The sequence below is a fragment of the Ochotona curzoniae genome, unplaced genomic scaffold, assembly GCF_017591425.1.
Source record: "Ochotona curzoniae isolate NIBS_2020 unplaced genomic scaffold, NIBS_Ocur_1.0 scaffold_3208, whole genome shotgun sequence".
In the NCBI taxonomy this organism is placed as follows: Eukaryota; Metazoa; Chordata; class Mammalia; order Lagomorpha; family Ochotonidae; genus Ochotona; species Ochotona curzoniae.
The window spans coordinates 399373-412810 of NW_024467106.1; the positions used below are offsets into that span (position 1 = coordinate 399373).

The 13438-nt window shown below is 68.8% G+C and overlaps 4 protein-coding genes across 9 annotated transcripts; 1 reads left to right on the top strand and 3 right to left on the bottom strand.

Annotated features, from left to right (window-relative positions):
• The first annotated feature begins 132 nt into the window (after window positions 1–132).
• Window positions 133–2045, top strand: FAM166A (family with sequence similarity 166 member A). The gene is made up of 7 exons (XM_041004576.1): window positions 133–188; window positions 715–929; window positions 998–1260; window positions 1352–1481; window positions 1569–1663; window positions 1759–1876; window positions 1951–2045. Exons 1-7 carry the CDS (start codon window positions 133–135, stop codon window positions 2043–2045), a joined length of 972 nt encoding a protein of 323 aa, XP_040860510.1.
• Window positions 2024–9551, bottom strand: TUBB4B (tubulin beta 4B class IVb). Of its 6 annotated transcripts, XM_041004495.1 has the most exons (5): window positions 3844–3959; window positions 3430–3538; window positions 3245–3355; window positions 3062–3153; window positions 2024–2455 (listed from the first exon to the last, which is right to left on the bottom strand). In XM_041004495.1, exons 1-5 carry the CDS (start codon window positions 3898–3900, stop codon window positions 2093–2095), a joined length of 732 nt encoding a protein of 243 aa, XP_040860429.1. In that variant the 5' UTR covers window positions 3901–3959; the 3' UTR covers window positions 2024–2092. The 6 variants fall into 6 exon arrangements, with proteins under 6 accessions (XP_040860429.1, XP_040860430.1, XP_040860424.1 ...); XM_041004496.1 differs by lacking the exon at window positions 3844–3959 and adding an exon at window positions 9543–9551 and having other exon boundaries at window positions 2024–3153; XM_041004490.1 differs by having other exon boundaries at window positions 2024–3153; window positions 3844–3996.
• Window positions 6238–10637, bottom strand: RNF224 (ring finger protein 224). The gene is given in 4 exon segments (XM_041004577.1): window positions 6238–6344; window positions 6713–6764; window positions 10336–10550; window positions 10553–10637. Coding segments are annotated over 4 exon segments (459 nt in total).
• Window positions 10638–11973: 1336 nt separating this feature from the next.
• CYSRT1 (cysteine rich tail 1) lies at window positions 11974–12348 on the bottom strand. Its single transcript, XM_040963870.1, has one exon. It carries the CDS (start codon window positions 12346–12348, stop codon window positions 11974–11976), a length of 375 nt encoding a protein of 124 aa, XP_040819804.1.
• Window positions 12349–13438: the final 1090 nt, after the last annotated feature.

The window sequence follows — 13438 nt, forward strand, 5'->3', positions numbered from 1 at the left end:
TGCAGGTGGCCAGTAGGACACCTGAGCCCAGGCCTTGAGCTCAACAAAGCCGGGCCCTCACAAAGGTTGCTGGGCAACAGGACCCCTCCTGGGGAGAGTAAGAGGCCAACAGGGCCGGGAGAGTTGAGGACAATGACAGCTGCTCAGAAGCACAGCTTCTTCACTCCAGAACCCCACTATATCCCTGGGTAAGGGATGGGGGGGGCCATGGACACAACGACCCCTGGGCTGCACCCCCCCCGCTGGCCTTTGGCCCAGGACACCACCAGGTGGCCGGCGTGTCCGTCAAGAGCAGAGAACTGGGCCAGCGGAGCAGCTGGCCACAGCCAAGAAAGAGTAGTGCTTGGGGTAAAGAGCACAGCCGGGCGCCTGGGCAGGCAACGGGGCCAGGGGCCAGGTCGCAACACCTGCCGGCCCCCTCCAGCGGACTGCTCACATGCACCCCGGCCAGCCGCAGACCCCTAAGGGCCTCCGGCTGCAGTGCCGCCACTGTCCACGCCTGAATGCCCAGCACCCACGCCACCTGTGTGTGATGCAGTCTGTCCCGTGGCCACCAGCAACCTGATCTTTCTCCTGGAGTGTAACTGTCACTCGTACTCCTGGAGCCTGCCCAGCCGGCAGCAAGCCCTTGGACCTGGTGCCCCCGCACTCCCAGCCCCAGGAACCCGGCTGCCATGCGTTCCTGCCTCCCTCCTCTGCCCTCTCTCCCTGCAGGTATGCCGGCTTCTACCCGCAGCTGCGCTACCAGGTGGGAAACACCTACGGGCGCACAACGGCCCAGCTGCTCACGGACCCCAGCGTACGCAAGAGCCCCTGCTCCGTGCTGTCCCCCATCTCCAAGCCCAAGTTCATAGAGGACTTCAGCCAATCCAGCCATCCCCGGGTGCCCTGCAGGGACCTCACCGAACCCCACATCCCCCACTACACGGGTGAGGCGCCCCTGCCCCCCACCCCGTCCCTGCCCTGCGGCTGTCTCACACTGGCCATGTCTGCACAGGTGTCAAGCCCTACAAGAACTTTCAAGTCCTGGGCCGGCTCCTGCCACAGGAGGTGGGCGGCCCGTGTCCACCCCGGGCCGACAATGTGGCCACGCAGGTGCAGCTGCCGGCTGGCTGCATGCCCTACTTCCCCTACCCACCGTGCCCACCAGGGAAGAAGGTGGACGCCAGGGCCTGGGGACACCCGGGCCTGCAGCTGGCATATGGACAAGAAGCATGGAAGAGCCAGGACCCAGTTCCAGAAACCCCAGGGCAGTACCAGGTACCCAGACCCTTCCCCCAGCTGAGCCCGGCCCACCCCCCAAACCAGCCCGGCCAGGACTGAGGGGCTGATGGGCCCCCCCACCCCACAGCTATACCACTGCAGGAGGGACGAGGGCCTGCTGCAGCCCCGGGGCAGGCAGGAAACACTTGACGTGGGCAGGTTCCAGCAGCTGCCCCAGCTGGACCACCCGAATCTCATCCAACGCAAGGCCATCTCAGGTGTGTAAGGAAGGGACACGCGACCCCCGCCTGCCCCTGGAGCCCCACCTGGGTTGGCCCAGCTGGAACCAACCCTCGCCCTCCCAGGCTACGCTGGCTTTGTGCCCCGCTTCGCCTGGGTCATGGGCATGAACTACCGGGACGCAGTCACGCAGGCCCTGGACGAGTTCGACAAGACCCAGGTACGGTGGGGCTGGGGAGGGGGCTCAGCCAGCGCCCAGGCACCCCCACCCGTCCATGCGGCTGGCCGTCTCGCAGCCGCACCCCGGTCCCCCAGTTCCTCTTCAGGAACCCCGAGTGCGCCCTGGGTGAGCGGCTGCCCAGCCCCCACTGGCCCAGCGGCAGCATCTACAGCAGCCAAGGCATGACCCCCTTCTACATGGGCTTCATTCCCTGTGAGTAGAGGCGGGGGGCCGGGCCTGGGCTGCCTGCCGCCCCTCTGCCCGGCTCAGCCGCCCCCCTCCCGCAGCCATGCAGGACAACTTCGCGCTGACCTTCGGCAACAGCACCCGCCGCGCCTACCGCAAGTGGAGAGGCGGAGCCACACACCGGGAAAAGCTTTAATGGTGCTTCTGTACAGCGGGGCCAATAAAGAGTTCCCCCCGCGGCCCCTAGGCCACCTCCTCCTCGGCCTCCTCCTCGAACTCGCCCTCCTCCTCGGCCGTGGCGTCCTGGTACTGCTGGTACTCGGACACCAGGTCGTTCATGTTGCTCTCGGCCTCGGTGAACTCCATCTCGTCCATGCCCTCGCCCGTGTACCAGTGCAGGAAGGCCTTGCGCCGGAACATGGCCGTGAACTGCTCCGAGATGCGCTTGAACAGCTCCTGGATGGCCGTGCTGTTGCCGATGAAGGTGGCCGACATCTTGAGCCCCCGCGGCGGGATGTCGCACACGGCCGTCTTGACGTTGTTGGGGATCCACTCCACGAAGTAGCTGCTGTTCTTGTTCTGCACGTTCAGCATCTGCTCGTCCACCTCCTTCATGGACATGCGGCCGCGGAAGACGGCGGCCACGGTCAGGTAGCGGCCGTGGCGCGGGTCGCAGGCGGCCATCATGTTCTTGGCGTCGAACATCTGCTGGGTGAGCTCGGGCACGGTCAGCGCGCGGTACTGCTGGCTGCCCCGGCTGGTGAGGGGCGCGAAGCCCGGCATGAAGAAGTGCAGGCGCGGGAAGGGCACCATGTTCACGGCCAGCTTGCGCAGGTCGGCGTTGAGCTGGCCGGGGAAGCGCAGGCAGGTGGTGACCCCGCTCATGGTGGCCGACACCAGGTGGTTGAGGTCGCCGTAGGTGGGCGTGGTGAGCTTGAGCGTGCGGAAGCAGATGTCATACAGGGCCTCGTTGTCGATGCAGTAGGTCTCGTCCGTGTTCTCCACCAGCTGGTGCACGGACAGCGTGGCGTTGTAGGGCTCCACCACCGTGTCCGACACCTTGGGCGAGGGCACCACGCTGAAGGTGTTCATGATGCGGTCGGGGTACTCCTCGCGGATCTTGCTGATGAGCAGGGTGCCCATGCCCGAGCCCGTGCCGCCGCCCAGCGAGTGGGTCAGCTGGAAGCCCTGCAGGCAGTCGCAGCTCTCGGCCTCCTTGCGCACCACGTCCAGGACCGAGTCCACCAGCTCGGCGCCCTCCGTGTAGTGGCCCTTGGCCCAGTTGTTCCCGGCCCCGCTCTGACCTGGGAGGGAACAGCGCGTCAGCCCCGGGCCGCCCCACCCCGCCCCGCCGCCTCCCCAAGCCGCTTAGCGCGGCCGTGACCTTGGGCTCACCGAACACGAAGTTGTCAGGTCGGAAGATCTGCCCGAAGGGCCCCGAGCGCACGGAGTCCATGGTGCCGGGCTCCAGGTCCACGAGCACGGCGCGGGGCACGTACTTGCCGCCTGCGGAGGGGAGCGGGGCGCGTGAGGCGGGCGCGCGGGGCGCGGGGCGCACGGGGGCGCGGGGCGGCACTCACCGGTGGCCTCGTTGTAGTACACGTTGATGCGCTCCAGCTGCAGGTCGCTGTCCCCGTGGTAGGTGCCCGTGGGGTCGATGCCATGCTCGTCGCTGATCACCTCCCAGAACTGCAGGGCGGGCGCGCGGCTGAGTCACGGGGCGGCCCCGCCCCGGATGGGCGCGGTGCGCGGCGGCCTCCCCCGCCGGGCCGGGCCGGGCCTCGGGCCTCGGGCCCCGCCGTGCGCTCCGTGGGCCCCGCCGTGCGCTCCGTGGGCCCCGCCGTGCGCTCCGTGGGCCCCGCCGTGCGCCCCGGCCGCTCGGCCCGCGCCCCGGCCGCTCCGCTCCGCCCGCCGCCATGCTCCCTGCCCGCCCGCCCGCCCGCCCGGACCCCCGCGCCCCGGCCGCCGCGCCCGCACGCCCGCACGCCCCGCACCTTGGCGCCGATCTGGTTGCCGCACTGCCCGGCCTGCAGGTGCACGATCTCCCTCATGGCGGCGGTGGCGGCGACAGCGGAAGGACCGAGAAGAGCGCGGAAGAGCGGGCGCGCAGAGTGCTACAACCGACGCTCCGCCGACGTTTATAAACCCGCTGCGCCCGCCTCCGCCGGCCTCAGATTGGGCTGCCGGAACGAGGCTGGGGCGCGGCCTCATCTGTATGGCTGAATCCCTGCCAATCGACCTGCCTAAGGCCCGCCTTTCCAACGACCTTCGCTGCTTATTGGTCAGCCCAGTGCTCTTATTTTCCTATCACAACCCGTCCCGCCTCCCGCCACAGCGCTTCGTCCATTGGTTGTTTCAAATGATTGATTTGCGCCCTGATTGGCTGGCTCCCTGGAGCGCGCCCACGAGCTGCCGCTATTGGCTGCCCGGCGTCCGCGTCCTGGTAACCGCCGCAGTGCCGCGGGAGACGCGCGCGGGCGGGCGCGGGCTTCCGGCGGGGCGCAGGGGCCAGCGGGCGGCGCTGGGGGAGGCGAGCCTGGCGCGGGCGGGGTGCAGGGGCCAGGATGCGTGCTGCAGGGCGGCCCTCCCGGGGTCCCTCACAGAGAGGGGGTGCAGGGCGGGCCTACCGGGTCCCTCACGGTGCAGGGGTGCAGGGCGGGCCGACCCGGGGTCTCTCGCGGTATGGGGTGCAGGGCGGGCCGACCCGGGGTCCCTCACAGAGAGGGGGTGCAGGGCGGGCTGAGCTGGGGTCCCTCGCGGTGTGCGGTGCAGGGCGGGCTGACCCGGGTCCCTCACAGAGAGGGGGTACAGGGCAGGCCGACCCGGGGTCTCTCGCGGTATGGGGTGCAGGGCGGGCCGACCCGGGTCCCTCACAGAGAGGGGGTACAGGGCAGGCCGACCCGGGGTCTCTCGCGGTATGGGGTGCAGGGCGGGCCGACCCGGGGTCCCTCACAGAAGGGGGTGCAGGGCGGGCCGACCGGGGTCCCTCACAGAAGGGGGTGCAGGGCGGGCTGAGCTGGGGTCTCACCGCCCCCTCAGCCGCCCGTGTTGTGGAGACGGTCACCTTGGTCACCCTGGCGACGCCGTGTGTTCTCACGGGGCCGGGCTCGGCTTGTGTTGGAAACGCGGGCGCGCCAGGCACCCCCAGAGGCGCGGGGCGGGACTGGGGCCGGGGGCGCGGGGCGGGACTGGGGCCGGGGGCGTCTAGCGAGCCGGGGGTCGCGCCTGGGGCGGGTGAGTCAGCAGGGGGGGAGGCTGGCCCGCGCGTCCCCGGGGTGCAGGGGTGCAGCCGCAGAGCCTGCTCAGGTGCCCCCGCCCCGGGGAACCGGCCAGCACCCCCGCCCTCCCCACCCTGCAGGTAACAAAACGCCACCGCGGCACTTGTGCCTTCCTCACCTCCGGGCGCGGTGCACGCTGGCCCGGCTGGGCCTCCCCGGGACACCCCAGCAGGTGCCCAGCCCCCCAGGATGCAGACAGACGCAAGGGGGAGGGAGCGTCCGTGGGGAAGGCCGGGTCCCCGCGGGAGGATGCGTTACTGCAGCCCGGGGCAGCAGCCAGACGGTCCTTAAAGGACCTTGTGGTCAGCCTTTGTGGGGGACCTCACCTGCCCCGGAAGGAGAGGTCCCCAGGGGCCTCCCCACCCGCTCCATCTCTCTGGAGAGCAGCACGGGCCACAGGGAGGAGGCAGGGGCGTGAGAGGCCCCCGGCCGTGCCACAGTGAGCAGGTGGACAGGACACTTGAGTCCTTTCCCAGGGCGGGGCTGGGCCAGAGGCCCCTGCACTTCCCCGGCGTCCAGTTCCCCCTGGCCGCAGAGGCTTTCCGGAGTGGAAACCAGACACGGTGCCCCCAGAGGAGGGGCGTCTGCCTGCCCGGACAGGCTTGGCCCGCTGGGGCCTGAGCAGGTCGGGCCGGGGACCGCTTCCCAGACAGGGTGCCTGCCAGGCCAGCGCACAGCATGGGGGGCGCCCCCTGAGGCAGCATAGGTTGACCTGCCTAGGGGACCCGACCCTGCGCCCCTTTCCCAGCCTGGCCAGGAGGGTCCCTTATCACACCAAGCACTTGTAGGCATTGACACCCCGCCTAAGGGGCATAGGGGCCTGAGTGTGCTAGCAGTGGCTGCACCCTACCTGTCCCCCTCAACAGAACACAGAGCCCCCACCCACAGGCAATAAAGACCACTGCACCTGAGCCCCATCTCGTTTATTTGTAGTCATTCATAAGCCCACTGCTGGGGACAGTAGAATGCACCCCACAACCAGGGAAATTCTCCAGGTGGTCCCAGGGATCCAAAGAACAGCCAGAGGGACAGCCAGGCCCAGGACCTCAGGTGGCCAAGCAGTGTGGGCGGTGACGCTGACCAGCTGACCAGAGGCCCCACCAGGAGAGCTCAAAGGCAGCTGGGGCAGCAGGTGGCCAGGCCTCCAAAGCCCTTGGCCAGTGGCACTTCACACCACAGCAGCACACCCTCCAGGTTGAGTAAGTAGATCAGCCCCCCTGGCAGGTGGGACAGCGGAGTCGGGTCGTGGCGGGGGGGCAGTGCCCACACTGAGGGTCCCCCACGGACAGGCATGGGCCAAGGGGCTGCCCTCAGCTGCACAGGCCAGCAGCATGTTGACCGGGCTGGCCAGTACCACTACCAGGGGGCGTGTTCATGGCGCCCTTGAAGAACCAGCAGGGGCAGAGTCACCCAGGACCCCATGAGCAAGGAGCCCTGCCTGGGCCCTACCCCGTGCCCAACACCTATGGTGAAGGGTGAAGCCACTGGTGCCTTGAAGCAGGATGGCCAGGTTGCAGCTGAACCCCAAGACGGGGCTGGGTCAGGGCCGAGCACCCAACCATGCCTCGGCCTCCCACCCCCGCACCTGCATTGAGGATGGGCTGCACCACCTGGGCCACGCAGCCCTGTAGCAGGAGCTGGTGTAGCATTGCAGAGGGAGTCAGCCAGCAGAATGCCGCCCACCACCAGGGAGAACGCCATGCCTGGGGAAGTGGGCACCTGTCCCAGGTCAGGGTGGGGGCTCAGAGGGCACCTGTCCCAGGTCAGGGTGGGGGCTCAGAGGGCACCTGTTCCAGGTCAGGGGTAGGGGCTCAGAGGGCACCTGTCCCAGGTCAGGCTGGGGCTCAAAGGGCACCTGTCCCAGGTCAGGGGTAGGGGCTCAGAGGGCACCTGTCCCAGGTCAGGGTGGGGCTCAAAGGGCACCTGTTCCAGGTCAGGGGTGGGGGCTCAGAGGGCACCTGTCCCAGGTCAGGGTGGGGGCTCAGAGGGCACCTGTCCCAGGTCAGGGGTAGGGGCTCAGAGGGCACCTGTCCCTGGTGGGGGTAGGGGCTCAGAGGGCACCTGTTCTAGGTCGGGTGAGGGCTCAGAGGGCACCTATCCCAGGTCAGAATGGGGGGCTCAGAGGACACCTGTCCCTGGTGGGGGTAGGGGCTCAGAGGTCACCTGTCCCAGGTCAGGATGGGGGCTCAAAGGGCACCTGTCCCAGGTCAAGGGTAGGGGCTCAGAGGACACCTGTCGCACCCAGGTCAGGGGTAGGGGCTCAGAGGGTACCTGTCCTTGGTCGGGTGAGGGCTCAGAGGGCACCTATCCCAGGTCAGAGGTGGGGGGGCTCAGAGGGCACCTGTCGCACCCAGGTCAGGGGTAGGGGCTCAGAGGGCACCTGTCCCTGGTGGGTAGGGGCTCAGAGGGCACCTGTCCCAGGTCAGAATAGGAGGCTCAGAGGGCACCTGTCCCTGATGGGTAGGGGCTCAGAGGGCACCTGTCCCAGGTCAGGGTGAGGGCTCAGAGGGCACTTGTCCCGGGGGGGGGGTGGTGGCTCACAGACACCTGTCCCAGGTCAGGGGTAGGAACAACTCCACACTCCTGGTCATTTCTCTCCATCTAGGGGAGGGGGAGCAGGGAGGACTCAGAATGGGTTTCTGTGGGCAGCTGGGGGTCAGAGGTCAGAGCCATCCCACCATTTCCCTGCTGTGGCTGCAATACCACTTAACGAGGCTGCTGTGTGTCACCCCACCTGTGAGTGTCAGAGGGGTCATGACCCATGGATGTCCCCTGGGGCCCCACCTGGCCTCAGGTCCCTCAGGGTCTCCCTGTCCACCCGCCCTTGTCCGCTCTCTCCTGCCCAGTCCAGGGCAGCCTCGTCACCTCCCCTCGTCACCAGGTGTGTAATCAGGCTGGTGAGCACCTTGAGGAGGCTGCTGGTGCCTGGGCCAGCGCGCTAAGCCGCGGCAGGACGGCCATGACTGTCCAACGGCAGCAGGACCAACAGGGTGAGCCAGTTGAAGATGCCATGGATGGCTGACTGCCGAAGGCCCTGCAGCCAAGGCAAAGCGGACTGACTGAGCCGGCCCTCCACTCACCTCTGAAACTCACCCTAGTCCCCAGCCTGCGTGCTGGGGTCAGTGGTGCCTACACTAATGTCCATGATGATGGGCACAGATGCCCACACTGCCCGCCATCTGGCAAGGCATCAGCTGCCTGGACTCCCAGCCCATTCCGCAGCCTCACCTACCGACCACCCACCCAGCCAGGAGGCCACTGCTGACCATGATGGCAGCATTGCTTCACATTGTCCTTGAGGACATCTGCCGCCACTCTGCCTGCATGTGCCAGAGGTCGGGACACGGTGGGGGTGCAAAGGGCTGACCACCTGGCTGCCCACCGCTCACTGCCTAGCAGCTGGGAGGCGGAGCTGAGAGTGTCCAGCGAGCAGATGAAGGGGCTGAGCTGCCCAGCAGCCCATGGGCCTTGAGGAAGCTGCTGGCTGTGCCCAGCTCTGCAAGCACAGGGTCGTGCTGCCCATGACCCCTGGCCAGCCTCACAGGGCAGGGCCCACCCCCAGAATGGGGCGGGCAGCAGCAAGCCCTGGGGGTCTGACCTGCCCACCCACTGCCCCTGATGTACCTTCCCAGAACTGGCCAGTGTCCTCCAGCTGAGCCAGTCCCCTGCTCTTCCAAGATGAGGCCAGAGCTGGAGGTCCCTGCAAGGCCGGGCTCGGGTGATGGAGGCAGGATGGAGCCCCTGAGCCCAGCCCAGGGCGTTAGGAGGTGGGGTGGGGCGGGAGGCGTTGGGGAGTTAGCGCACCTGCGTTTCCCAGGCTTTGGTCAGCCAGGTCGGCCCTGCCCAGGGCAGGCTGCTGGCAGTGAGAGACGTTGGGTCTCAGGATGGACACTGCTCTGCTGCCAAGCAGCCCGAGGTCAGGGCCGAGCCCTGGGGCCTCAGGACCTGTGATCTCGGCCACTGCTGTCCCACCCAGCCCCTGTTGGCCCGGGGGACTCTCCTCTGTCCACCAGGGTCTGACCGCCGTGGTCTAGGCTGTCATCAGGTAGGCCTGGGGCCGCCTGGGCTGTGTCTAAGGGACAGCACAGAGCGTCCCTGGCTGCTGGCTGGAAGGCAGCCTTGAGGACCTGAGAGATGTTACCATCGTCCCGCCCAGTGTGGACATTGACATCCTGCTCCAGCTCGACAGCAGCTCCATTCCCAGGGACTTCTGCTGCCCCTGTCTGTGCTCAGGCCACACACAACAGCCCCAAGCCCCAGCCCTGGCCTGCACGTCCCTGGATCGGCCTTCTTACCTGTGCAGGTGGTCAGGCCTGCGGGAGAACATGCTGAGCCGGGCCTCGTCAATGCTTACCCAGGAACTGGGATCCCCACGAGATTCCCTGCCTGGACCCTGCACCCCAAGCGCCCAGCACCTCCTCCTGGAGCAGGGCTTCTCCTGGGGACGGGCAGGGGTCATGTGATGTGGAAGTGGACATGTGTGAGGAGGTGGCTGTGAACCCAGTGGGCCTGCCATACGAACCCAGGGTGGGATGCTGAGGTCCAGCTTGTGGTGGCCCCTGCCCCCACAGGAGTGCCAGGCACCAGGTGGCCCCGGCCAGCACCCAGCACCAAGGGCACCAAGTCCAGAGCCCAGTTCTGTGGAAGGCAGTCCAGGGCCTGCGGGATGAAGGATGGCAGAGCGCCCCATGATCTGGCCTCTACACTGTCAGCCCCTCACGGGGCACAGAGGGACTTTGGCCCAGCTGGGAAGGATCCTGGGTGCCTGCTCAGCGAATTCCCCAGCCCAGGTGTCTGTGGAGCCCCCAGTCACGCCTCCTTCTAGAGCTGGCTTGGGGCTTCAGCACCCCTTCTGGCTACACAAAGTGTATGAAGGTGGCTAGCGGGCAGGGTGGGGGGGCCTGGCTGGCCCCCTGTGGGTCTCAGCAGGTCCTGCCCACAGCCCTCCTGGCCTGGGACCGCATCTGTCCTCAGAGTCAAGCTCAAGTTGCAGGCCACAAGATGGCCGTGTCCCCCAGACCACACGCAGGCCAGCTGAGGTCCAAGGCTCTGGATGGGGCAGGAGGAGGTTCTCGGGAGACCTTGAGGCTGCAGCCCAGAGGGGTGGCCTCGGCTCAGGCCTGGGTGTCGCCCCGGGGATCCCAGTGACAGCAAGGGGACTGGGGAATCCCAGGTCAGGGGGCCGGGCCTGCTTGGCTGCTGAGTGACAGCCATCATCAGGTGTTTGAGGGGCGCGGGGGGCTGCTTGGCCCGGATGGCCAAGAAGGTGGCCAGGTCTAGGTCCAGCATGGCCACCCCGCCGCGGGGCGGGGGGTTGCTCTGGCGGCACTGGGGGCAGGTGATCCGGTGCTGCTCCAGGGCGGGCACGTGCAGCCGCAGCACGCAAGCCTGAAAGAAGGTGTGGCCGCAGTGCAGGCGCCCCAGAGGTCGAAGGCAGAGTAGCAAACGACGCACTCGTTCCGGGGGGCTGCCCGCTCCTCCCCAGCTTGGGGGCCCTCGGGCTGCAGCATCTGGGAGGACGGAGAGCAGCTGGGCAGCTGCCTACCCGGAGGTGGCCTGAGGGGTCTGCGAGCCAGGCCAGACTTACCTGTGTACGCTCCAGTGGCCCAAGGTGACTCGGGAGGGATGGGCTGCCTCCTGGGCTCGCATTACCAGCGGCACCTGGAGGCAGGCAGAGGGGGCTCCCCTTTCAGGCACAAAGCAGTTGCAACTGGATCTAAGGGCTCAGGCTCCTGCCTTGGACAATGAGGCCCCTCTGCTGCCCAGCCCCTGCCCAGGCCGGCCCCTGTCAGCACTCTTCTGCCGTGGCCTGGTTGGTGCCCCCTCTTCGGCCCCCAGAGCCCACATTGCCGCCTTCAGGAAGCTGCCGTGCCCACTTGAGGGCCTCTGCCCCCACCCGGCTGGGCACAGCAGCCCTGCCCCACCTCCACCCTGGACGGCCCTACCTTGCACTGCATCTCCACACCACACCGCCTGACACCTGCTGGCAAAGCCCCACCAGGGGGCACCCCAGAGCAGGGGGGGCGACAACTCCCAGTCCTGCTGGGGCCAGGAGGGCCCACCTGGGCGGGGACCCACCCCTGGGGCAGTCTCAGAACTGGTCGGACAGGTTCCTGGGCCGGCCTGGGTGGGGTCATCCCAGTCCCCAGGGGCTGAGGACAGAGCCAGGTCTCTGTGGGCTGCAAGGGGCCATGACTTGTGGCCCCACACCCAGGTCCTGCCTGGCCGCCCTGTTTATCCTGTGGGGCTGGCCTGGCCTCCACATGAGAGTGCGTCTGGCCAGCCCTGCCCCGGAAACCCAGGCATTCCGGGGTGCTGGCCGCTCACTTCCCACTCTGGCATCTGGAGAGGTGGGTTCCACCAAGCTCCCTCAGCCCCTGCCCTCCAGAGCCTGCTCCAGGCCACTTCCTCCAGGAGCCCAGCCCCTGGTGGGGAACAGGGGGACACGGGTCAGCCGGCCGCAAGGCCCAGAGTGCACAGGAATGAGACATTTCACGGGAAACCGGAAAAACATCCCTGCTGACACGGGGCTCGGAGGTGGGTGACTCACGGGCGGCCTGGGCTTTGCCGCCTCGAAACCCAGCCAGCCCCAGCCCCACCTGCCGCCCCAGCCTCCTCACCCATGGGCTCGGCCCTGAGACCACACAGATGGGTGGCAGCCCCCTCTGCCCCCAGAATGCTCCGGAGGCGGGAAGGCTGGGGGCAGGGCGCCATGCTGTAATGCACCCAGCCCCACCCAGAGAGGCCAGCCACAGCACAGGAGGCGGCGGAGGGCCATGGGCGCCCTGCTTTATTTCCAGCCTTGGACAGAGGTGGATGGCGTGCGGTCAGGGCCGAGGACCGGCGCTAGGAGACCACGCAGCAGCTGTGGCAGCGGCAGAAACGAGGGCAGTGGCAGCAGGAGCAGCAGGGGCAGCAGCAGCAGTGGTGGGCGATGTCGTCCCCTCGGCCCACGGGCGGCCGGCCAGCGTAGGTCAGTCCCTCCGGCCGCTGCCCACAGCCGTATGGGTTGCTGGGCTGTCCCCACGCCTGCTGCCCGGAGCCGGCCCCCTTGGTTTCCGTGGGCTGCGGGCCCGGACCCCCGGGCAGGGGCTGTGCCTCTGAGGTGGAGCTGGCACCCAGAGTGGCCTGGCTCGCTGGCCCCAGGTCCGGTCGCAGGTGGGCTCTCGGGATGCTGATGTGCGTGTAGGGGTTCTTCACCACCATCTCGTGGGGGTCCATAGCCTGGCCTGCAGGGGAGGACGGAGACACAGGACCTCAGGGGAAGGGAGGGCCGCCTGCTGCCCCCCACCCACCGCCTTACCCCGAGCCCCCGAGGCGGTGGGAACTCAGCACTGGCACTCACCTGCCGGCGGTGTGGCCGCGTCCTGAGTGCTCGGGCTCCTGGCCGTGGCCACTGCCGGGGAGCGCAGGGCAGCCGCCTTTACCTGCGGGGGGCGGGGCCCCAGGAGGGGGATCCCCAGGTCCTCGGGTCAGGGCAACACGGGGTGACTCAGCCCTGCGGCATCTGGGGCATGCCCCGGGCCGTCCAGAGGGACACGTGTGGTCAGGCCTCACGGCCACGGTGCGCGGTCACCCTGACCCGGCTGCACCCCCACAGCACCCCGCAGCACCCCCGCTGCACCCTGCTGCACCCCTGCTGCATCCCGCTGCACCCCGCTGCATGCCCGCTGCACCCCGCTGCACCCCACAGCTCCGCTGGGGAACCCTCGCTGCACCCCGCTGCACCCCCGCTGCACCCCGTTGCAGCCCCGGGGCTGTGGGCGCGCGACCCCGTGAGCGGTCACCGGGGAGCGTCCAGCCCGGCGCCACGAGCCCCCTCCAGCCCCTAGGACACGCCCACTGGAGGCGACCCCGCCCACTAGGACACGCCCACGGGAGGCGGGGCCCAAGGCAGGCACGCGCGAGGAGCCCCGCCTCTGGCGTTACGTGTCCCGCTCCTTAGAGGCCGGATCCTGCATGACGCAAGCACGCGCGGGGGCGCGCCGCCGCGGGCGGGGGCGCAGAGGATCTTTGCTTCCCAGGAGCCTCCGCGCTCTAGGGCTTCCCGAAGACCCGGCTGGGGGCGGCGAAGCCAAAGGGAGCCGCGCACAGGGCGGGGCCTGGAGCCGGGGGCGGGGCTGGTGCTGACGGGCGGGGCCTGGAGTCGGGAGGCGGGGCTGGCTCCGGGGCGGGGCTTGCACCGAGGGGCGGGGCGGGCCTGCCACAGGGGCGGGGCCTGCCTCAGGGGGCGGGGCCTGCCTGGGCTCCCGCCGCCCCTCTCACCTGCGAGCTCCGGGGTCGCCGGCCAGGGCGGACCCTGCGGCCGGAC